The 22,886-nt window shown below is 40.8% G+C and overlaps 2 protein-coding genes across 12 annotated transcripts in view; one reads left to right on the forward strand and one right to left on the reverse strand.

The window, feature by feature from the left end:
• Nucleotides 1–11,529, reverse strand: part of HOOK3 (hook microtubule tethering protein 3) — a 111,994-nt gene extending 100,465 nt beyond the window's left edge. For 6 of the 7 annotated variants that reach the window (XM_035003919.1, XM_035003924.1, XM_035003917.1 and 3 more), the window contains exons 1-2: nt 11,286–11,529; nt 3,060–3,145 (exon numbers count right to left, since the gene is read on the reverse strand). In XM_035003919.1, coding sequence (XP_034859810.1) covers nt 3,060–3,145; nt 11,286–11,342 — 143 coding nt within the window. In that variant the 5' untranslated portion in view covers nt 11,343–11,529. Of the gene's footprint in view, nt 1–3,059; nt 3,146–10,648; nt 11,004–11,285 lie in introns of those variants that run through there. The other variant, XM_035003918.1, reaches the window with a different exon arrangement.
• Nucleotides 11,530–11,769: 240 nt separating this feature from the next.
• The window catches only part of RNF170 (ring finger protein 170), a 45,297-nt gene continuing 34,180 nt past the window's right edge, over nt 11,770–22,886 (forward strand). The window contains exons 1-2 of one of the 5 annotated variants that reach the window (XM_035003927.1): nt 11,770–11,977; nt 18,147–18,290. In XM_035003927.1, the coding sequence (XP_034859818.1) occupies nt 18,154–18,290 (137 nt within the window). In that variant the 5' untranslated portion in view covers nt 11,770–11,977; nt 18,147–18,153. Of the gene's footprint in view, nt 11,978–12,050; nt 12,296–18,146; nt 18,291–22,886 lie in introns of those variants that run through there. The other 4 variants (XM_035003928.1, XM_035003925.1, XM_035003926.1 and 1 more) reach the window with 4 other exon arrangements.

Here is a 22,886-nt window from a genome sequence, read left to right on the forward strand (position 1 = left end):
CCCACTGAACAGGGAGCCCAATGCGGGGCTTGATCCCAGGACCCTAGGACCATGACCTGAGCCGAAGGCAGACGCTTAACGACTAAGCCACCCAGGTGTCCCTTGAGCTAGAGTATTATGCTAAGCAGAATAAATCAGTCAGAGAAAGACAAATACCATATGATTTCAGTCATATGCGGAATTTAAGAAACAAAACGAGCAAAGGGATTAAAAAAGAGAGAGAGGCGAAGGAAGAAACAGACTCTTAACTGTAGAGAACTGATGGTTACCAAAAGGGTTAAATACGTGATGGGGATTAAGGAGGGCACTTGTATGAAGTGCTGACTCACTTTATTGTACACCTGAAACTAATATTACACTGTACGTTAACTGGAATTTAAATAAAAACTTAAATGTAAATCTGACCCTGTTAACTCTTCCCTGCCTCCACACCTACCAAATTGCTTGTCCTATCCCTTGGAATAAAGACACAAGGCCCTATATGGTCTGGCAACATCTTTCTTTCCATTCTCATTTTGTAACATGCTCCCTCTTTCTTTCTGTGGTGGTATTCACCATACTATCAGCTGGTACGGCCTCCTCTGTGTACAGTCTTCTGTATGCTAAGGAATCTGTTACCAATCTTCTTTCAGATTTAATTTCTTGGGGCACCTGGGTGGCTCAGTCGTTAAGTGTCTGCCTTCGGCTCAGGTCATGATCCCAGGGTCCTGGGATTGAGCCCCACGTCTGGTTCCATGCTCCGCGGGGAGCCTGCTTCTCCCTCTCCCACTCCCCCTGCTTGTGTTCCCTTTCTCGCTGTGTCTCTCTCTGTCAAATAAATAAATAAAATCTTAAAAACAAAAAACAAAAAACAACTTAAACAAAAAAAGATTTCATTTCTTTACTTTCTCAGGTAAATTGTTTGTGACTTCCTTAAGTTAAATGTCTCTTTACAAACTTTCATAACATTGTGTATTTCTGCCCTGTAGCACTGGTTATAATAGCAATTTTGTTTTCATAGTTAGTTAAAAATCTGTTTTCCCCAAGGTTTTAAACTCTCTGAAGGCAATTGCCCTGTGGCTTACCCCTGTATCACCAGTGCTGGACACAAAATAGCCATTCAATAAATATCAAAGGGGCAAGGAGGAACTGAACTTCCTTGAAGTTGTACATATTATACAGTTATTAAAAATAGATAATATGCAACAATATGAATGAATCTCAGACATTATGCTGAGTGAAAAGGAGTCAGACACAAAAGAATACATACTGCATGATTCCCTTCATAAGATGTCCAAAAACAGAAAAAACTAATTACTGGTGTAGAAGTCAGAATCACGGCTATCATTGGGCAAGGGGTATTGATTAGAGAGGGTCATAAGGGAACCATCTGGGGCTAGATAAGTTATATATTTCAATCTGGGTGGTGGTTACACAGATGTGTATACACAAATACATAGATGATATAAACACACATATTCATCACTTTTTTAGTATACTTTTCCATATATGTTTAACCGTAACAAAAGGAAGACATTTTGGGGAAAAAAGGTAAAAAACTAAGTACTGATGAGAAATATGCCTACAAGACTTTGGTAAATTAATTGCTTTTACGATGTATGCTATGATCCTGATTTGGTAAAACAATATACACATACAGTTCTTCTGGTTTCTGCAAATGACAGAAATCCTACCCTAACTAACTTAAGCAAAAAACTCATTTACTGACACATACTTGGAAAGCTTACTTAGCTTCAGTGAAATTCTCAAGACCATTCAAGGCTAAAAATTATTAGGGCACCACTCAGAGGTGACCATGAAAATCACAGAATCACTGTTTTCAGAGTGCTAGAACCAAGCCTCATCAGGTTTCAAATGAGCCTTTTCAAGCTCCATCAAAAAGTCTGTGCACCTGTGTATCTGGAGAGATGTGTCATGTAGTTACAGAAGAAAGCGACAGCAAGCTAGTTTTCAATCATCAGTCCCTAGTTCTAAAGACACACAGATTCTCTGAAATGCAGGCATCTGAACTGCTTTTCAGATGGGCAACTCTATATAGCTCACTGCAAAGTGAACAACAGCAAGAATTCATTTACTGTTGATACGGATTCTTAACAAAACTGCAGGAAATCCCAGCTAGTTATATGCAAATCTTCCAATATCATAAGGCCTACAAGTGCCCAGTGCTTCAAAAGACAAAAGTATACCCCAAGTCACATCAAGCCTAATGATTTCTTAAATTTACAAGTAATGTTTTATTTGAAAATTTCCTGATCAAGTTGGAGATAGCCATACAACATCAATTTTACAACCTCTATTTTTTCAAGTACTTAGAAGAATCAGGTATGTTTCGTATATCCCAAACAAGTATGTCATTCTTTTAATCATTTGGTAGACATGAGTATCCATGATGCAGGCTGAATCATGAAAAACTGATGATATTTAACCATTTGTGACCTTCAAAGGGCATTGTCATATGATTCTGCCAAAAACCAACCTTGTGCTAGGACACAACAGTGAACAAAACAAATTCCTTGTCTGTGTGGATCTTATACTATGTGTGTATATACATGGGTGGCGGGTGGAGCAGCACAAAACAAATGAATATATGGTATATAAGATGGTGTTAACATACCTCAAAGAAGAACATAAAAGGTTAAAGGGGATACAGCAGAGCATAGGGGAATGGTTGTCACTTATTTTATGAGTGGTCAGGGAAGGCCTCACTGATAACATTTGAGCATAATCCTAAAGAAAGAGGGAGTAAGCCTCTGGATTCTCTACAATGAGAAATCTCATCACTAACATGAAAATTTCTGCCAAGCTTACGCTGAAAAACACAAGAACAAATAATTCTGCTAAAACCAATGGACTGTTTTAACAATTACGGCCCTAATTAAACTTTCAGCCAGTCAATCTGTACCTAAACAAGTACATGCCATCAAAATAATAACTGACATTTACAGCTCTTATTCTACATGCAACACACATTTCATGTAAACATTTTTTTGGCCATGTTTTCAATCTAATAAATATTCATATATAAGAATATACAAAAAGATAAAACAATTTATTCTTACATTTTTTGAAGAACCTGGGCCATCACAACCCCATTCGTTAAATCTTCTACAGTCTGGCATGGTGCATCCACATTAAATGTCTGGATCTGGGGGAAAAAAAGGGGGGGTTAGGGGGGAGATTCCATGGTTAACTATATAGGAGATTTCTTAGGCTTCTTTTTATGATTATCTCATCTTGAGAGCTGGAATAAATTTTAAAAAGCAGTAGAGTTGGAAAATCTTTCCCTTATGGGCAATTTCCTGCAGGTTCTCATTGTCATTTTTTCCCTTAGGTAGAAAAGAAATTGTGGCAGATACCTGGTGACATCCCAGCATCCATTCATTCTCCTTACAGATGGCCAATCTAAGCAAGTCATGGTACCTTCATCCCCTCTATCAGTGACTAACTTAGGATTCAAAGGTAAAGACAATTTGAACCAAAGAGTTGCAGGGAGATGCTTAAACTTGAGTTTCTAGGAAAGAAAAGCCATCTCCTCTTGCTGTGAACACATATGTTGCCTCAAATGCCACCAGCAGTCATCTTAGGATGACTAAAAGGAATACCTTTTAGGATGAGGCCAATGCAGTGTACGACAGAGAAGAGGGATACAAAGAACTAGGTTCTTGAGGCCAAAATTGAGACACTGAATCAAAAAAAAAAAAAAAAAAAGTGAAGCCTATTATGCGAGATAGACGTGTTTAAGGCTGGCCAGGTTGAGACTTCTTTTACTCAAAACGAAAATAGCTTTACACAGATGCAGAAGTCACATTCACTACAGTTGAGGTTAGATATTCAATTTTGAGTCTAAATGTATTCTGAATTAGATCTAACTTTGCAAAAAACCAAAAAATCAACAACTAACTTTGCACTGGTCAGCATAACATGGTCAAGAAATAGAAATTATTTCCATGAGTAAGATAATACAGCTGAGCCAACAATGATTATACCCAGTAGTGCAACCAAGACTTAGAAGGAAATAAATCACTGAGAAAAGACAGATGCGGCCATGCTCTCCCACAGTTTATAGGTTAGCAAAATGAAAGAGTATGATGGGGTGTGCAAATAGCAACACAAATATTAGAAGTGAGAGTAGGGGGGCGCCTGGGTGGCTCAGTCGTTAAGCATCTGCCTTCGGCTCAGGTCATGATCCTAGGGTCCTGGGATCGAGCCCCGCATCGGGCTCCCCACTCAGCGGGAAGCCTGCTTCTCCCTCTCCCACTCCCCCTGCTTGTGTTCCCTCTCTCGCTGTATCTCTCTCTGTCAAATAAATAAAATCTTAAAAAAAAAAAAAGTGAGAGTAGGATGTAGTCTAGGAATGAAAAACGGCTTAGCATGGGATGGGGGTGGGGAAAAGGAAGAGATGGAACAGGGAAGAGAATATAATGGCGAAAGATGGAGCAGCATTGTGCAAAACCTCATAAGCCATGTTAGGACTTTATTCTAAGAGCAACTGGGCGGGGGCGCGGAGCAAAGGACTCCAAGTAGGAGACTGAGGCCATCAGATTTGCACCGTATAAAGATCATCCTGGCTGCAGTAAGAAGAATTGGAGGGGAAGAGGCATAGAGACCTATTTTAATAATTTTACATTATTAACACAGATGAGGTCAAACTAAGTAGAGACAATGGAAATATTGGGAATAACACTCAGGTCTTCTCACATTTTTATTTATTGGGTTACATACTCAGAAGTGAAATTACTGGGTCAAAGTGTATGCACATTTTAAGGTTTCTGATAAATACAAATTGTCCTTAACTCTAGTAATTCTGTTCTAGTAATTTTCTCACTTCGTAACAGTAGGTGTCTACTTCTCTATATTGTATCATTTATCAAATCTTAAAAAAAAAAAAGCTACTGACAAATGCAGTAACTTCTTTATATTTTCTATATAGGAGAGTCTTGTGGGTAGTGATGGTTATGGTGTGGAAACTAAGGGAATTATCTTTTTTTTTTTTTTTAAAGATTTTATTTATTTATTTGACAGAGAGAGATACGGCGAGAGAGGGAACACAAGCGGGGGGAGAGGGAGAGGGAGAAGCAGGCCTCCCGCCGAGCAGGGAGCCCAATGCAGGGCTCCATCCCAGGACCCTGGGATCATGACCTGAGCCGAAGGCAGACACTTAACGACTGAGCCACCCAGGTGCCCCGAAACTAAGGGAATTATCTTAAAGATCACATAGCAAGTGGTTTTTACCTAGGTATCCATTTGGGAGAGTAATGAAAAGAAGCCATCCCCTAACACTAACCTCATACATGGTATAGGTTCAATAATTAGTAAATGAATAAATGGAACAAATAAATATCTGCAGGAACTGATACTAAATTTTATTCTATACTATCTCCAGCTCCCTCCTCAATAGTAATGTGGTAACAACAATGTAGTTTAAAAAGAGATAAGCGGGCGCCTGGGTGGCTCAGTTGGTTAAGCGACTGCCATCGGCTCAGGTCATGATCCTGGAGTCCTGGCATCGAGTCCCGCATCGGGCTCCCTGCTCGGCAGGGAGTCTGCTTCTCCCTCTGACCCTCCCCCCTCTCATGCTCTCTCTCTCTCTCATTCTCTCTCTCAAATAAATAAATAAAATCTTTAAAAAAAAAGATAAGCACCTGCTTTCATTTTACAGTTGATAAATCAATCTCTCGTAGGTTTAGAATGAAAAGGAGGCGGCAGTGAGGGCCACATCTCATTTATCTCTTTACCACTAATCTTAGCACAATGTCTAACAGAATAAGTCCTAAGTGAGTATGTTTTGAATGTAATGAACTAATTCTATCACAGCTTTGCTCCTAATTTTCTGTGTGAACCTGGGTGTGCCACTTTACCTCTCCTAATAAGAGTTTTTTAATCTAGTAATTGAGAAAAATACCTTATGGAGAGGTGTTTTGCTAAAAGAATAAATGAGAAAATGAATGTACATTAGATATTTTGAAAAGTCGAAAGCAGTGTTCCCAAACCTGGTGTACATCAGAATCTTCTGGAAAGTTGAAGAAGACTGGGAATTGACTTTTAACAAGCTCATCAAATAATTATGTGGTGGGACACGGGTTGGGCATTTGTAACCCTCTGATCCAAAGCAGATTAGGAAACTGTCTCTGGCCAATTAGAAGAAAAAAAATCAATAAAGCAAGTAATTCTTCAATAATGTAATTTAGTACTAAAATTCTGTTTCTCTATTAGGACTTATAAAAAGCTATCTTCATTCTGATTTTTAAAATGTGGCTTCCAACAATTACTTTCTCTGTATTGGCTCTTAAGGTAAATAAATACTTGATCATGAAGGCTACATGTCCACCTGTGCTTGAAATAAAGGTAAAACAGGTCCCAAAGAAAATCTAGCTTTATAGAGTTTCCTTTTGGGATGATAAAAATGTTTTTGGAATTAGTGGTGATGGTTGAACAACCTTGTGATCATACTACAAACCACTGAATTGTACACTTTAAAAGAATGAATTTTGGGGTGCCTGGGCGGCTCAGTCAGTTAAGCATCTGCCTTTGGTTCAGGTCATGATCCTAGGGTCCTGGGATCGAGCCCTGCTCCCCGCTCCCTGTGCACCGTCCAATAAACATAATCTTAAAAAAAAAAAAAGAATTCTAAAGAAAAAAATAAAAGAATGAATTTTATGGTATGTGAATTATATTTTAATAAAAAAAAATCTATCCTCTACCACTTCTCATTAACTCCGAGTTAATAATCTAACAGGATGTGTCCGGATAGCAGTAGGGTAAAATTTAAAGATAAATACACCTAAGTGCATTAAGGTGTGAAATTCTACCTAAAAGGTCATAACCTCTCTTTCAATTCCAAGAAGCTCTATTAACATCACCCAACTCCATCTCACCCTCCCCCCACAAAAGCATGATAAAAGTAAAGCATGAGATCACCTGGAATTAGTATCTCCACAGCAGCAGTTCTCAACCAGGGGTGATTTTTCTCCCTATGAGACATTTTGGTTTTAACAAATAGGTGTGTGCTATTGGTATCTAGTGGGTAGAGGCCAGGGATGCTACTTTTAAATGTCCTACAATGCACAGGGCACTGCCACAAAGAATTCTCCAACCCCAAACGTCAATAATGCTAAAATTAAAAATCCCTGCTCTAGAGCAGTGGTTCTCAAGGTATGTGGTCCCCAGGCCACTAACAATTGCATCACCTGGAAACTTGTTAGCAATCAGAATCTCAGGCCCCAGCCCAGACCTACTGAATTACAAACTCTGGACATGGGGCCTAGCAATCAGTGTTTTAATGAACACTCTAACAATGCTAATCAATACCAAAGCATAAGAACCACCTGAATGAATGCAACTGAAACAGAGATAAAGTCACACTTACCCAAAGTCACCCATACTTAGTATGAAACAAAACCAGGATTTGAACCCAGGTTCAAATGTCAGAACCTATGCTCTTATCTACCATTTTATATTCACCCTCAATTTTTAAAAAAGAAAATGCTTTTTAAAAATGTGCTTTAACTTCTGTACACTGATTATTCCTCCATCACAGAACAAAAATTGTTGGTAGAATGGAGTTAGGCAGACAGAATGGAAGGTGGGAGATACAATCACAAAAATGATACCTTCCCCAAGTCTATACACTAGTATACATTTTATTGGCTGTTAGGTAATATGAAAATTACAAGGGTAGGTTAATCTTGCTGGGTTTCCCAGAAGAAATGTACTTAGCCTATGTGAGGATTCTTTTCCCACTTAACTTCTTGCCATTAACTGGTAGCATTCCAGACTCTTTCTGGTTTTTCAGTCTCTAAAATCTAAGAAAGAACAATCTTTTAATGTAAAGTTCAAGAAATTAGGCTTGGGGCGCCTGGGTGGCTCAGTTGGTTAAGCAACTGCCTTCGGCTCAGGTGATGATCCTGGAGTCCCAGGATCAAGTCCCGCATCGGACTCCCTGCTCAGCGGGGAGTCTGCTTCCCCCTCTGATCCTCCCCCTCTCATGCTCTCTGTCTCCCATTCTCTCTCTCAGATAAATAAATAAAAAATCTTAAAAAAAAAAAAAAGAAATTAGGCTTGACAGGTGTAGTAGGCAGGGCAGATTTCTTTAACAGGTAAGAACACAATTTGACTCAGAGGGTGGGGAGAGGAGGTAGAGTGGAAATTTTCAAGCACATCCTGCTGAACTTGCTTGCTGCATAAACTCTGATTTGGAATTTAAGCTTAAGGTGTTTTCCACCAGTAGGAGGATACTCTGTCTTCTCTTAAGTATTCCTCTTTCAACAAAAATTTGGAACATTTGATTCTTGGGCTAGTAGGTGCTCTGATACAATAGTAATTTATCCAGCATTTAAGGCAATTCAATGTCCACAGAAATGAATTCTGGATAGGTGACTAATAGTCATCCCTTTTAAGTGCCTGAGGTTTTATTATTTTAACTATTCCTAGTGGAAGAATTTCTAAAGTGTACTATCTACTTCCTATCTAGTACTAAATGCTATGTAGTGAAAATAAACTTTTGATATTCAAGATCATAGTTATGATCTTCAATAATTGAGCATGAGGTTCTTTAATTCTGTAAGGCTGTCAGCTCAGAGAATGAATCACGTGGGGCTGAGCTTTCAGTTCTTAGATCTTCTAGGTCACTGGCAGCTGTCTGTACCTTGTCAAGTATTGCAGTTACCTAACCTGTGTGCACAGAATCCACATGTGGCTATGAGTTTATGCAGAGTAAATTAGTCCAAATGGGAGTCTTGTCTTTTCTTTTTAAGTAGGTTCCATGCCAACTGTGGGGCTTGAACTCACTGCCCTGAGATTGAGAATCACATGTTCTACTGACTGAGCCAGCCAGGCACGCCAATGGGAGTCTTTTCTTTGGAGTATATTGCATACATTTTTTTCCCTTACACTTGGTTTTGGAATTGTTTTCAGCATAAGCTGGCCTCCAGATATGAGGGGAATTACTAGACTAAACGTATACTTAGCTACCTCATTTTCTGCATAAACATTTATTCTGCTTTTTATAATGACAACTTAAAGCCAGCATTTAACTCTATTTTGAAACATTTCAATGCATAAGGTTTTAAAATGTTTCCAAATCTTAGAATTGTACATCTTTGTGTAGACTCTGCCCTCCAGTTGTTACTTAAAATCTCTAATCTTTTCTCCAGAAATTTTCCTTGTGACATTTCAAAAATCCTTTTCTACAACACCATATTCCCTGACCTCTCTCCATATCTGATAACCCGGATTTTGTCTTCTTGACATTTACCAGATTCTAAATAGATGCTCTCATACTGTGTGATTCTCTTAGGATCCCTTCAAACTTCCCTCTAAGACTCTTCCTCTATATTTTTGTTAGCATTTCTCACTCAAATAACTGCAATGATCGCCATCTTTTTGCAGATGCCCTTCAAATACACCTGTTTTTAAGACTTGTCTTTCTAGACTTTAAACAATGCAGCCCTACTTCAGATTCAGTTAGCTTCCTCATCTTTGCCCTATTGCCTTTTCCTAGCATTGAGGGAGGAACTTATTTGTACAGACTCAAAAGGCACACCTTAAGATCCTCAATCTTCTGTTTTTACAACCTCTGCCAAATCTATTCCTTCCACAGTATCAAAGAATGTGTTCATTCTTTTCCTTTCTCTCTCCCCTGCCTTGGCCACGTTATGCAGCTTAGCAGTTTTTCTCTTCTCTAAAAGAGAGTAGTGAAACCCATCTTCTCGTCTGAAGTTGGAATCCACTATATTTGTAAGCTGTATGTTAACTATATATTATTGCAAAAAACAGAAACACCCCGAAATCCCAAGAATAGCCTAACATAAAAGTTACAGAATATATCAAGCCCTACCAGTGTATATATTGTTTCAGAAGACATAATTTGATTCCTGACACAGAACACATTATGAAAATCTCAGAGTAGGGGCGCCTGGGTGGCTCAGTCGGTTAAGCATCTGCTTTCAGCTCAGGTCATGATCTCAGGGTCCTTGGAAGGAGCTCCGTGTGGGGCTCCCAGCTCAGCAGGGGAGTCTGCTTCTCCCTCTCCCTCTGCTGGTGTTCGCTCTCTCAAATAAATAAATAAAATCTAAAAAAAAAAAAAAACCCAAAACTCAGTATTTACACTACCTTTGTTACAACCTACCTAAGGCAATGCTTCTCTAACCTTTCCATGGAAGTGCCCCCACAAAGGAAAGTGACATCCGTATTTTAGGGACCTGAACTTATAAATCAAGGCACCACTAAACAGAATTTCTTTGACATCTGTATCTTACCTTTAACATTAACCCAAATGCTGTAGTCACCTCAATAAATATATTAGTGTCTTATTCTAGAAATGACATTTAACATTTTTAGCAGTGAGTAAAACTCCCAGAAAAAGCACTAGGTTTATCCCGTGGCTCTGCAGACCTCTATACACACACACACGCCCCCGCCCCCCAAAAAACTGACACCAAGGTTTGTGAAACACACAGCCTGGGTTTTAAGACCGGCTCTCGAGAGGCTGCTAAAAGCACAATTATTAGCATGAGAACTAAACAGGTATTTACTTTAAACCATGACAATTTTAATAACTTTAAGATTAGAAGCCCACAACGTCGCCCCAAATTGTCGAGTTCCATTAATGATAACCACATATCTTCCAGATTTGTTTTTATATTTATACCTTTAAATAAGTATCTCCACACCGCTTACTTTCTAATCTCTGAAGTGCATCTCGCATTTTAAATACCGTCTCTGGGTGCCTTTTCGTATTTTTCCTACCCTCCCTTCAAAGTACTTTTCTCTTCCAGTGGGCTTGGCTCATCCGTCAAGGGGCTACCCTCAGTCCTCCGCGAATGCTACAACAAAGGCGAGGAACGTCGTAACCAGGGGTCCCGAGTGCCTCTACCGGCTGCGCCGAGCGCAGAGACAGCCAACGCTTTGGTGTCCCTGGCAGCGCGAGAGGGAAGCGCCAGCGCCTCATCAGCTGCAAACAACAACAATCCTAATCACCGTGCCGCCTGCACCCCATCATTAGGCTCCACCGGGCCTGTTTCCTCTCGGAGGGCAGCCAACACCTCAAGCCCGGCAAGTTTCCCCCGACCTGGGGCCGAGTCCCCTCGCTCCCGGCCGCTCCCCGCCCAGCCCGGCCGCTGGGGTAGACGCGGCCCGCACCGGCGTCCCCCGGCTCCGCCCGCCCCAGGCCCCGGATGTGACGGCACCGCCGCCCTCGGCGCTCGCCCCCCGCGACAAGCGTGGGGGATCCCGGAAAGGAGACCTGGGGGAGGGGGTCTTCCCCCGACCCGCCAGTCATCACATACCCAAGTGAGAAGGCTCTCGCACAGCTCCACCCGCTCCACCGACTCCACGTTGAACATCTTCCCTAGCTGGGGCTTGGCAGCGCCTCCCCACCTCAACAGAAACCGCTGCCGCTCGGTCTGGGGCTGCGTCGGAGGGTCCGGGCAGCTGACCTGGCCTCCGGCCCACCTTCTCCTCGGGCCCGGGCCGCCGACTACCGCCCGGGCGCTGCCAGCAGCTCTCGCACCGTCACCCCCGCTGCCCCTCCTTCTCCTTTCACGCGGGACCGCGCGCCCGCCGCGCGCGCCCCCGGCCACGCCCGCAGCCCCGCGTCCCCGCCTCCAGCCCCACACACCCCTCCTCCGGAGAGCGCCGGCCCTGGCCAGAGCGGCGGCCGACGAGCCACTGCGCACAATCGCGCTCCGGCCGGCCCGCCTCTCCGCCGCCGCCGCCGCGCGCGCCCCGACGCCGGCCCGCTGCGTGTCGCCGCGCGCACGCGCCCGGCCCTGGCGGCGGCGGCGGCGGCGGGTCCTCTTCGCCTGTCCGTTCGAACCCTCACGGAAGCTCGGCAGTGCGCGTGCGCCAGTGTCCGCACTCCAAATTATAAAAAAGAGACAGCTAGTGGTTGCCCGGGAGGGGTGGCGGGGGCCGTGCCCGGAAATAATCTCTATTCTCAGTCGCCGGGAATTGGCGAGGTATCCTCTGCGGTGGAGAGGTACGCGCCCCTCCCCCCCCCAGCCGGCGGGCCGCGGCCGGCCACGCCCACCCGGATCCGGGCCCGCGGGAGCCGCCGGCAGGGCTGCGGCGTGGGCGGGACTGCCCCGGGGTCGCCTTCGGGCTTCGCGGCGGGGGGAGTCGCTGCTTCGGACCCTGGGGCTCCGCCTTCCTTCAGGAAGCCCCGGGCTAAGCCCCAGAGTCGCCCAGCTCCCGCCCGGAATTCCGGAGACGGTGGAAGGGCCGACGTGGCGGGCGTCTCGCGGTTCTAGGTGCTTGGCCGGGTGAGGAGAGCCGGCCGTTCTTTCCTGGGTCGTGGGTGAGCGTCGACTCCCTGAAAACTTCGGCTACTTAAGTAGGGAGAGGGTGTGCGTCATTTGTTAGCCCGTGAGGACCTCGGCAGTTCTAGGGCCTGTTTCTCCTAGTGCAGAGCTAGGGGTTGGCTTTCGTGTTTAATGGCTTGGTGGATGGTCCGCCAGCGAGCACCCACCTTTTTAGAGGCGTGGATTTCTGCAGGGATACCAATATATTTTTATATGATATGACATATGCAGAAAAGTGCATACAACGTACATGGTTAAAGAAAAATAATAACAAACACCCAGATAAAAACAAAAGAATACTGCCCATACCTCAGGAGTTCTACCCACACCTAGTGTTCCTTCCTGAGAACAATTCCCTCTCTAGACTGACTTACGATACTTTCCTGCTTTTCTTATAGCTTTACTGTCTGTATATGCATGCCTAAACAATATAGTTTTACTTTGCTTGTTTTTGAACTTTTGTGAATGGGGTCAGTGTATTTTATGGCTTTGAATTTGTAGTAAATTTGTGTGTATCTGTAGGTCATTTTTATTGCTGTCTAGTATTCCATTGTATGATTAGAACAGCGTATCCATTCTGTTAATGGACATTTTGTTCCAGTTTGGGGCTACTAAAAACAGTGCTGTAAGCATTCTTAAACCTGGATACTAGTGCAAATGTGTAGGGGGTTTCTTTAGGATACATACCTTGGAGTCCTAGGAGAATTGTTGAATCCAAGTATACATAACTTTACCAGGTAATGCCAAACTTACTTGGGTGCAGCAAACAACTTCCTAGAGCACGTCTTTACTTTGGTTTGCGAGTCCCTGGAGACCCCCCTTTTCCCATTAGGAGTAGGTTTTGTCATTGAGCACTCAGAATTGGAGTGAGTTTTTAACGATGCCTTACAGAGTACCAATTAACAGTTCACATGTGATGAATGTATCATTTTGTAAATGTAAAAAAATCTTACCTAGAGTCTTCTCAATGGTCTTTTAAAAAATTATATTCTTGGGCGCCTGGGTGGCTCAGTTGGTTGAGCGACTGCCTTCAGCTCGGGTCATGATCCTGGAGTCCTGGGATCGAGTCCCGCATCGGGCTCCCTGCTCGGCAGGGAGTCTGCTTCTTCCTCTGACCCTCCCCCCTTCTCATGCTCTCTCTATCTCATTCTCTCTCTCAAATAAATAAATAAAATTTAAAAAAAAGAAAAAAAAATTATATTCTTCCCTCCACCAAGGGCAGAGAAATCTTTAGAAATGATAAGTGTGTCTCACCTGCCTTTGTTTCCTCTGTTGGTGCTTCTGGATCTGTCAAACCAGAGTTCCTACATTCCATACTAGGTTGTTTCTGTAGAACCCTTAGCACTTTAATGACCATTACCCTTGTTAGGCACGTAAAATCAGTAAGTACATGTTACACTGACTTAAGCCTGACTCACCTGCAACTTGTCTTTGGAAGTGGAGAACAAGATGCTAGCCTTTTCTAGAGGGACTGTGGTGTAGTGAACACCTTCACTCCAGCTGTTCAGGTTTTCGAGGCTTTGACACAAATGACCTAAGCCTCCCTTTTCAGTCTTGACTGCTCACTCATAGTGCATTTATGTATGATACTGCAGTGTTCTTGAGGTTTCATTTGTGGCTCCAATTACCCTCAATGAAGGAAATTATATTAAAACCTTCTTGGATGTAATTGCGGAAGTCATGTGATCATCATGTTTTACGTGAACTTGGGTAAAAAGACTGAGTTTCTCCTTTGGAAGTTACGGAATTTCTATATTTCCCTTATTCTTATTTTTTTTCTGAAAGTTTTGGAAAAGACCAAGGGGAGAGGTGAGTGCAACTTGTCTTAGCCGTCTCCTTACTCTAGTTAGTTGGAGACTAGGTCTCATCTATAGTTGTTTATCAGACTTATTTATTTATTTTTAAAGCTGTTTATCAGATTTAAATAAACACGGTAGTGTCCTGCGTGGCAATGTTCCCAAGTTTATGCTGTCTTCCCAGGGAATACCTACTTAGAGCTTTGATTAAAGAGAATTTGAGATGCAACATAGTGCAGCAATGGGGAAGGCACGGCTAAGTTTTATAATGGTTCTTGACAGTTGTTAATAATAGTAATCAAGGGGTGCCTGGCTGGCTAGTTTGTTGGGCATGTGACTCTTGATCTTGGGGTTGTAAGTTTGAGGCCCATGTTGGGTGTAGAGATTACTAATTTTTTATAGATTTTATTTTTTAAAGTAATCAAAATATTATAGTTTCCATTTACTGAGAGCCTATATGATGTGCCAAGCAATATGCTAAATACCTTCATTATCTCGTTATAGTCTCCATAAAACAAAGAGCTTTTTTGGGGGGGGGTCAAACAAATGGGCATTTGAGGGGTGCCTGGCTGGCTTATTAGGTAGAGCACACGACTCTTGATCTCGGTGTTGTGATTTCGAGCCCACATTGGGTGTGGAGGTTACTTAAAAGTGGGCATTTGGTGTGGTTAAAATTAATTTTATGTATTTTACATATGAAGAAGCTGAGATGCAAACTACCTAAATACAGTTGTCTGCCTCCAAAGCTTATGCTTCTCTGACATACTAAGCTACTCCTCAATAAGGCTTAGCTAGTTAGTAGCAAACCAAAGCTAGAAACCAGTTCACTTCAGCCTTCTATCAGTTACACCATACAGTTTGCAAGATCTCTGGTGTTTTATTTCTGTGAATCTCAAATAGTAAAAATGAAGTCCTGGTAACTCTTATTTTCATAATTGTAATGGGGGAAGGAACTTAAGAAATCCTCAAGCCCAGTATTTACATTTTGCAGAAAATGGAAGTCCTTAGAGATTAAGCGAGGACACAGTTGTGGTAGTAGAACTGGAACTAAAATCTGGGCTGTTAATGTCCAAGCAGGCTTGAGTTGAGAGTCTGTGCTATTGGGCAAAACCATCAGCACATAGACAAGACCTGACTGTGTAATGCACAAGTTGGAGAACTGAAGTTGAGATTGAAAAGACTGACTTTTCAAGATTGAGGTATTATGTCGTCTCACGTAGAAAATTTTCTTTTTATCGTTTATCCTCTGTAATCTTAGATCAGCATCTTACCCAATTTTTGAGCTATTAACTCCTACAGTTCCATTTTAAAACTATGATTACAAGAAAAACTGCTAGTGGAAGTTGAGCTATTGGAAGCCCCCAACAAGGTCAGTCATTAGTAGTTCCTCTTGTGAGAGCTCTGGGTTTAGTTGGGGTTTCCATGTGACAGGAAAATGCACCTGACCTCTCTGTTCCTCTCAGAAATTTATCAGCAGCCTCTTCCCCTCCTCCCCTCTCTCTTCCCAGACACTTTCTTTGGGGATACCAGAATTTGTGGAAGTAAAAAATAACTCTCTTCATTTCAATAACATTGGGAACTTCTGCTATAAAATGATGCAAATAACATTATATGGCTCTGCAATACTTAGAGCATCCTGGATCTCTGAGCTCTTGGAACTGTGCTTGAAGCAATATCATAAGCAATATCTTATTTGCAAAGAAGTTAAGTATACAGCAGAATGAAAAAACATAATTTGTACAGTGGAATTTACATTACCATTAATTACACTTGGAAGGACACAGAAACAAATGTAATCCATTAAAAAAAATACAAAGGAGTCTGGGGGAGAAAAAATAACTATCACCCTACCCTATTAGGTTCTTGGCTGAGACTCCCCTGTAATAAAAGACATTAACAAGAAAAAAACAGAAGCTTAATCATTTGTATACTTCCGTGTACATGGGAGGTACCCAGGAAAACTGAGTAACTCCAAAATGGCCCAAGCAGTCACATTAAATACCACCTTCAGCTAAAGACAAAAGAAAGATGTTGGGGGTGGGGGACACAGTTATGGGAAGTTACCAGGAAAAGCACAGTAAACAAGGGTAAAGTTGTTATGCAGATTTAAGTCCATGCCTTCTCCATTCATAACAGTCTCTAGGGATTTAGTCCTCCTGGTATTGAGAGAGCGGTACCTTTACAAATGGAGATTTCCCTTGTAAATGTCTCTTTTACAGAAGGGTAAGGTCTGCTTGGGTTTCAGAACTTTTCCTTTGCCGTTTTAAAAAAATAACCTAAAGTAATTCTTAAAACAAAAAGTCATTACTTTGGGGTGACAAATTCTGCTCCACTTCAGTAGTAAACTGCCTAAATTTATACCACTGGGAAAAATCGTCACAACTCTGTGAAGTAATTAGATTCAGTAGAGTCTGGAATTCTTGACACAAGGGGATAAGATTTTGGTTATCTTTTGTGCAGCTGCAAGTAGTTCTCACTGCCCTTAGGACTTTGGACACAGCTGTACAAAGCATCTCCAATTTTAAAAGAGAAACCTGGGGCTCCTGGCTGGCTTAGTCATTGGAGCCTAAAACTCTTGATCTTGGGGTTGTGGGTTCGAGCCCCACGTTGGGTTTAGAGAGTACTTAAAATCTTAAAAAAAAAATAAACAGAGGAAACCTGGTAAAAGAAACACCTAAATTTACTACACGGCCCACCCCTAGATTATTTGAGGCTGTTTGTTCAGTTTCCGTTGGGAGTTCATTTGACTATTCTTTTGAATGAAAATAATGAAGTTAGAGCTGCTTCTCTGAGTTTCCTGGTATGTGGCCTTCATAATGGTTATTTGAAACCTATCATTAGAAAGTTCCTGATATATTAGACTATTACTATGTGTAAAGATGGAAATTGGCTTTGATCTGTTTGCTTAGGTTTCTTCCATAAGGTAATTTCCTTATTAGCAGCCAATTCAGATTCTTTCAAAGGTGTTAGACTTTCACAAAGTTTCCTCTTAACAGAGACTCGCTAGGTTAATGAATAAAACTTTTCAGTGCAATTAAGTTACATAGATACAGAATTTTATTTTAATTATGAATAGTCATATATGTTTATTTCCTTTATTTTCCTTTAGGTGTCTTATGAGACTAAATTTTTCTGTTTTGCAATATAAAAAATATGAATTACCTGTGATACTTGGATTCTGATGTGGTTGGGTTATTTCCCTTCATACCTATAGAAATTGGGTATTGCCATTTTTCTCAAGCTTAGTGTATGGGAAGGAGAATTGCATATCCTCCCTTTTCTCTTCATAAGGAAATGCAGCCTCAGAGTGATTCCATATTCCAGGCAGTTCAAAGAATTCTGAACCATAAGCTGAGCTTAGTTCCAGGTGAGGCTAATAGTTTTCAAGCACGAGAATTTTCATTAATTCAACTAATCTTAGTATAGATTTAAATGTCCTATAGCCTAAATGTGTTTTACTTTTCAAATTACTAACATTATAAGTAAGGTAAGTCATTTATATTTAAACATATATTTATTAGGTCCTACTGTGTACAGAGCACTACACTAGATAATACAGGAATATTTACAGAAGAAGAAAATATATTGCGTTCCCTATCCATACATGGTACATTCCAGGACACTTTCAGTGCTGTGAGGGTGAAGAGGGATCTGATTCATTGGGAGAATTGATTTGGTATATAAGAATGAGAAGAGCAGTTGGCCATCAGGAATGTCTTTTTTTTCCTTAAGATTAAAGGAGCAGAGCTTGAAGAAGAAAGGGTATTTTTTAAAAATTTGTTTTTAAAAAATGAAAATAGATGATAAATTACAGTAATTGTTTACCTTAAAGGAGATAAAATTTTGTACTCCTCAAAATAATGTGTCTGGCAGATTTTAAAGAACTCAATAATGGGAGAGTCCCCACTAGAGTTGTACTTAATGCAACTTTCCTTAAGTGGGTGCTTTAAAAAAATAGTATACATTAGAAGTCAGTTATATTTATGTGGTTTTGAGTAGTATATCTTATTTTCACTGTGTCATTTGTAACCTTTGTTTATTTATCTTTTAGACTTGGAATGGCCAAATATCAAGGTGAAGTTCAAAGTTTGAAATTGGATGATGATTCAGTCATAGAAGGAGTAAGTGACCAAGTACTTGTGGCAGTTGTGGTCAGTTTCGCTTTGATTGCTACCCTGGTATATGCACTTTTCAGGTGAGACTAAAGGACAAAAGAATTGAAATAATGTATATTTACAAGGGCCACTGCTTTCTGACTACTTCTAGTAATTTTTAATACTTCATTTAAAAAAGTGAGTGAGTAATAGAGCTCAGTAACTGTGATGTGGAAATGTTGGGGTTTGGAGCCTACAGCCAAGAAAAAATTCTTGAGATGTCTTCAGTGCCAAAAGGAGGTTTTATTAAAGAATGGGGATAGGATCTGTGGGCAGAAAGAGCTGCACTGGGGTTGTGACGGGTGACTGATTATATACTTTCAAGTTGGGAGGGGGTTAGAGATAGCATAAGTCTCTAAAGAATTTTCTTTTTTAAGATTTATTTATTTTAGAGAAAGGGGGGGTGGTGGCCAGGGACAGAGGGAGAAGGAGAGAAGCAGAATCCCCGCTGAGTGTGGAGCCTTACATGGGTCTCAATCTCAAGATCCTGATATCATGATCTGAACTGAAACCAAGAGTCAGATGCTTAACTGACTGAGCCACCCAGGCACCCCTCTAAGGAATTTTGGAAGCAAGGTTTCTGGGACCTTGAGGGGGCTAAATATTGTTAGGAAAAAGTCATTTATTACTGTCTAATAAAATGTTAGTCATGAGACCCTTCAGATGTATATCAGTGGAGGATGATCGCTAACATGTATCTTGGGGTGGGGGTAGGGGTAGAGATAAAGGAAGTTTCCAAAGGAATTTTTATATGTTAAAGTAGACTTGCAGGACCCTGTGGGGTCAGGATAATGTTAAGCTGAGATTGCCTTTTGCACTTTGCAAAGTGTCAACACTGAGGCAGCTGAGTTCCTAGAGGAAAGTCACTCTACCTGTTTCAAGGACTTGTCAATGAGCTGTGGGCAGTAAGGAAATTTAATTTTTTCTTCTGCCTTTATTTCTCACATCAATTGTATATTTACTAAGGTATTTTATTTTTCATTAGGATCTAAATGCTACCATATACGTTCCTGTCATCAGCAGTCTCATGAGATAAAATTGAAATACCATATTTTGAATAAAATATTAATATTTTATATGGAAGTATCATAGTTTAAAAATGTAATTTTCGGGGCGCCTGGGTGGCTCAGTTGGTTAAGCGACTGCCTTCAGCTCAGGTCATGATCCTGGAGTCCCTGGATCGAGTCCCGCATCGGGCTCCCTGCTCAGCAGGGAGCCTGCTTCTGCCTCTGACTCTCCCCCCCTCTCATGTGCTCTCTCTCTCTCTCATTCTCTCTGTCTCAAATAAATAAATAAAATCTTTAAAAAAAAAATGTAATTTTCATAATCGAATCCTCAATTTGTAGGTGATACAGATAATAAGTACAAGATATTTTCACTCTTTAACTAGAAAAACAGGCAAAAAAAAAGTTGGACAGAATGGAGGGAATTAAGATTAAAGTTAAAACTACTGTTTTAGAATCAGGAATAATATTAAAGGCTCCAGGTGTTTATATATCGTTATGTAGAGACTAGGATATAAACTAGAAATTTAAGTGTTAACACATGGAGATAAATAAAATTTTATATATATGTATGTATCATTGAAAACAGAAATAGAAAAAAGTATAAAACAAAAAAGATTTCAAAAATTACAAATCACATGAGCTTGCTATAAAATTATAGAAAAGATTTTAAACATCAAAATTCTTAGATATGACACAAAATATGAGCAACGAAAGAAAAAAATAGATAAACTGACTTCATCAAAATTCCCAACTTGCAGGCACCTGAGTGGCTCAGTCTGTTAAGCGTCTGCCTTCAGCTCAGGTCATGATCCCAGGATCCTGGGATGGAGCCCCACATCAGGCTTCCTGCTCAATGGGGAGTCTCCTCCTCCTGCTCCTTCCCGCCTGTGCTCTCTCTCACTATCTCTGTCTCTCTCAAATAAATAAATAAAATATATAAAAAAAAAAAAATCCCAACTTGCATGCTTCAAAGGACATCATCAAGAAAATGAAAAGGCAGGGGCACCTGGGTGGCCCAGTTGGTTAAGCATCTGTCTTCCACTCAGATCATGATCTCAGGGTCCTGGGATCAAGCCTCACATCGGCCTCCCTGGTCAGTGGATGTCTGCTTCTCCCTCTGCCCATTCCCCTGCTTACACTCTCTCTCTCTCTCTGTGAAATAAAGTAAAAATTAAAAAAAAAGAAAAAGAAGAAAGAAAGAAAGAAAGAAAATGAAAAGGCAACTTGTAGAATGGGAGAAAATATTTCAAATCATCTATCTATATAGTACTTGTTTTTTGTTTTTAAGTAGGTTCTACACCCAGCATGGAGCCCAGCATGGGGTTTGAACTCATGACCCTGAGATCAAGACCTGAGCTGAGATGGGGTTGGACACTTAACCAACTGAGCCACCCGGGCACCCCTATCTATCCAGCACTTGTATCTAGAATATATAAGGACCTCAAAACTCAATAATAAAAAGCCAAATAATGCAATTAATAGCCAAAGGATGTGAATATACATTCCTTCAAAGAAGATATGCAAATGGCCAATAGGAACATGAACTATGCTTGATGTTGTTAATCATCAGAGAAATGCAAATCAAAATCACAGTGAGATACAATTTCATACGACTAGAATGGTTCCAGCCAAAAAGTCAAATAATAATAGTTGTTGAGGATGTGAGAAGATCGGAATCCTCATACACTAATAGTGGAGATCTAAAATGATACACCCTCTTTCCTCAAATGATGAAATATAGAGTTACCATGTGATGTAGCAGTTTCACTCCTAGGTGTGTATATATATATATACATACCCATGAGAAATGGAAACACATCTCCACACAAAACTTGTAAAAGAGGGGTTCCTGGGTGGCTCAGTCAGTTGTCTAACTTGATTTCGGCTCAGGTCATGATCTCAGGCTTGTAAGACTGAGCCTCGCATCAGGTTCCATGCTCGGTGTGGAACCTGCTTAAGATTCTCTTCACCCTCTCCCTCTGCCCCTCCCCCCCATCCTCTCTAAAAAAACCAAACCAAACAAAAAAAACAACACTTCTACAAGAATGTTCGTGGCAGCATTATTAATAACAGCCAAAAGGTGGAAACATCCCAAATATCCATCAACAAACGAATGGATAAACAAATGTGACATATACACAGAATGGAATATTTTTCAGCAGTAAAAAAGAATAACATACTGACACATGCTACATCATAGATGAAACTTGAAAACATTATGCTAAGTGAAGTCAGTCAGATAAGGCCACATATATGAGTCTGTTCATATGAATGTCCAAAATAGGGAACCCTGTAGAGACAGGAAGCAGATTAGTGGACTGGACTGGAGTGGAAGATCAGGATATAGGGAATTATAGCTAAGGGGTACAGAGTTTCTTTTTGAGTAATGGAAATATTCTAAAATTGTGCTGGTTACATATATGTGTGAATATGCTAAAAACCATTGAATTGTAAATTTTGAATGGGTAAATTGTGTGATACGTGAATTATATTTCAATAAAGCTGTTTAAAAAATGAGTCATGACTAGGCATGAGTATCTGCTCTTTATTAAGAATGAGATAGGGGCGCCTGGGTGGCTCAGTCGTTGGGCGTCTGCCTTCTGCTCGGGTCATGATCCTGGGGTCCTGGGATTGAGCCCCACGTCAGGCTCCCTGCTCAGCAGGAGGCCTGCTTCTCCCTCTCTCGCTCCCCCTGCTTGTGTTCCCTCTCTCGCTGTGTCTCTCTCTGTCAAATAAATAAAATCTTTAAAAAAAAAGAAAAAAGAAAAAATGAGATAGATCTCGTGTGAACTCCACAAGGGGAGAAATTTTTATCTGGTTTGTTCGTGGATATATCCTCAGAGCCTAGAAGAGGGCCTGGCACACAATAAGCATTCAATAAATATTAACTGAATGAACTCTTGATGTATATACCTATTTATAACCTGCCTCCATTTATCCTACTTTATCTCCCATTCAATTTAATAAAAAAAAGTTTTTTTAAAAGAATGAGATGCAGATATAACTTTATCATGTGGAAGTATCCATGATAAATTGTTGAGTGAGAACTGATGATTGAAAGACACATCACAAAACTATAAGTCAAGTAAATCATACTGTTTAAAAATTATTTTTGAGAAAATTAATTTTATTTAAAATTTTTTTCTTTTATTTTTCTAATTTTCCTGCTGTGGATATTTATTACTTGTATAATAAAAGTGTTTTCCCTGCAGACTGGAAAGATATGAAGCCCAAACCAAAAGTTTTTTTGTTTTTTTTTTTTAAGATTTCATTTATTTATTTGACAGAGCACAAGTAGGCAGAGCAATAGGCAGAGGGAGAGGGAGAAGCAGGCTCCCCACTGAGCAGGGAGCCCAATGCGGGGCTCGATCCCAGGGTCCTGGGACCATGACCTGAGCCAAAGGCAGACGCTTAATGACTGAGCCACCCAGGTGCCCCCAAACCAAAAGTTTTATATTTAAAAAGGCAATTGTAATTCATCAGTCTTACACAATACTCAGAAACTGTAACAATTAAACAATAGCTTCCCATTCCCCCTCCCTCCATTTATCTCAGTGAAGTAGTTAATTTTGGGTACCTCATAAAATGGAGTCATAATATTTGTCCATTCGTGTCTGGCTTATTTCACTT

The sequence above is a fragment of the Mirounga leonina genome, unplaced genomic scaffold (genome assembly GCF_011800145.1).
Source record: "Mirounga leonina isolate KUSES-001 unplaced genomic scaffold, KU_Mleo_1.0 Mir_128, whole genome shotgun sequence".
NCBI classification, from domain to species: Eukaryota; Metazoa; Chordata; class Mammalia; order Carnivora; family Phocidae; genus Mirounga; species Mirounga leonina.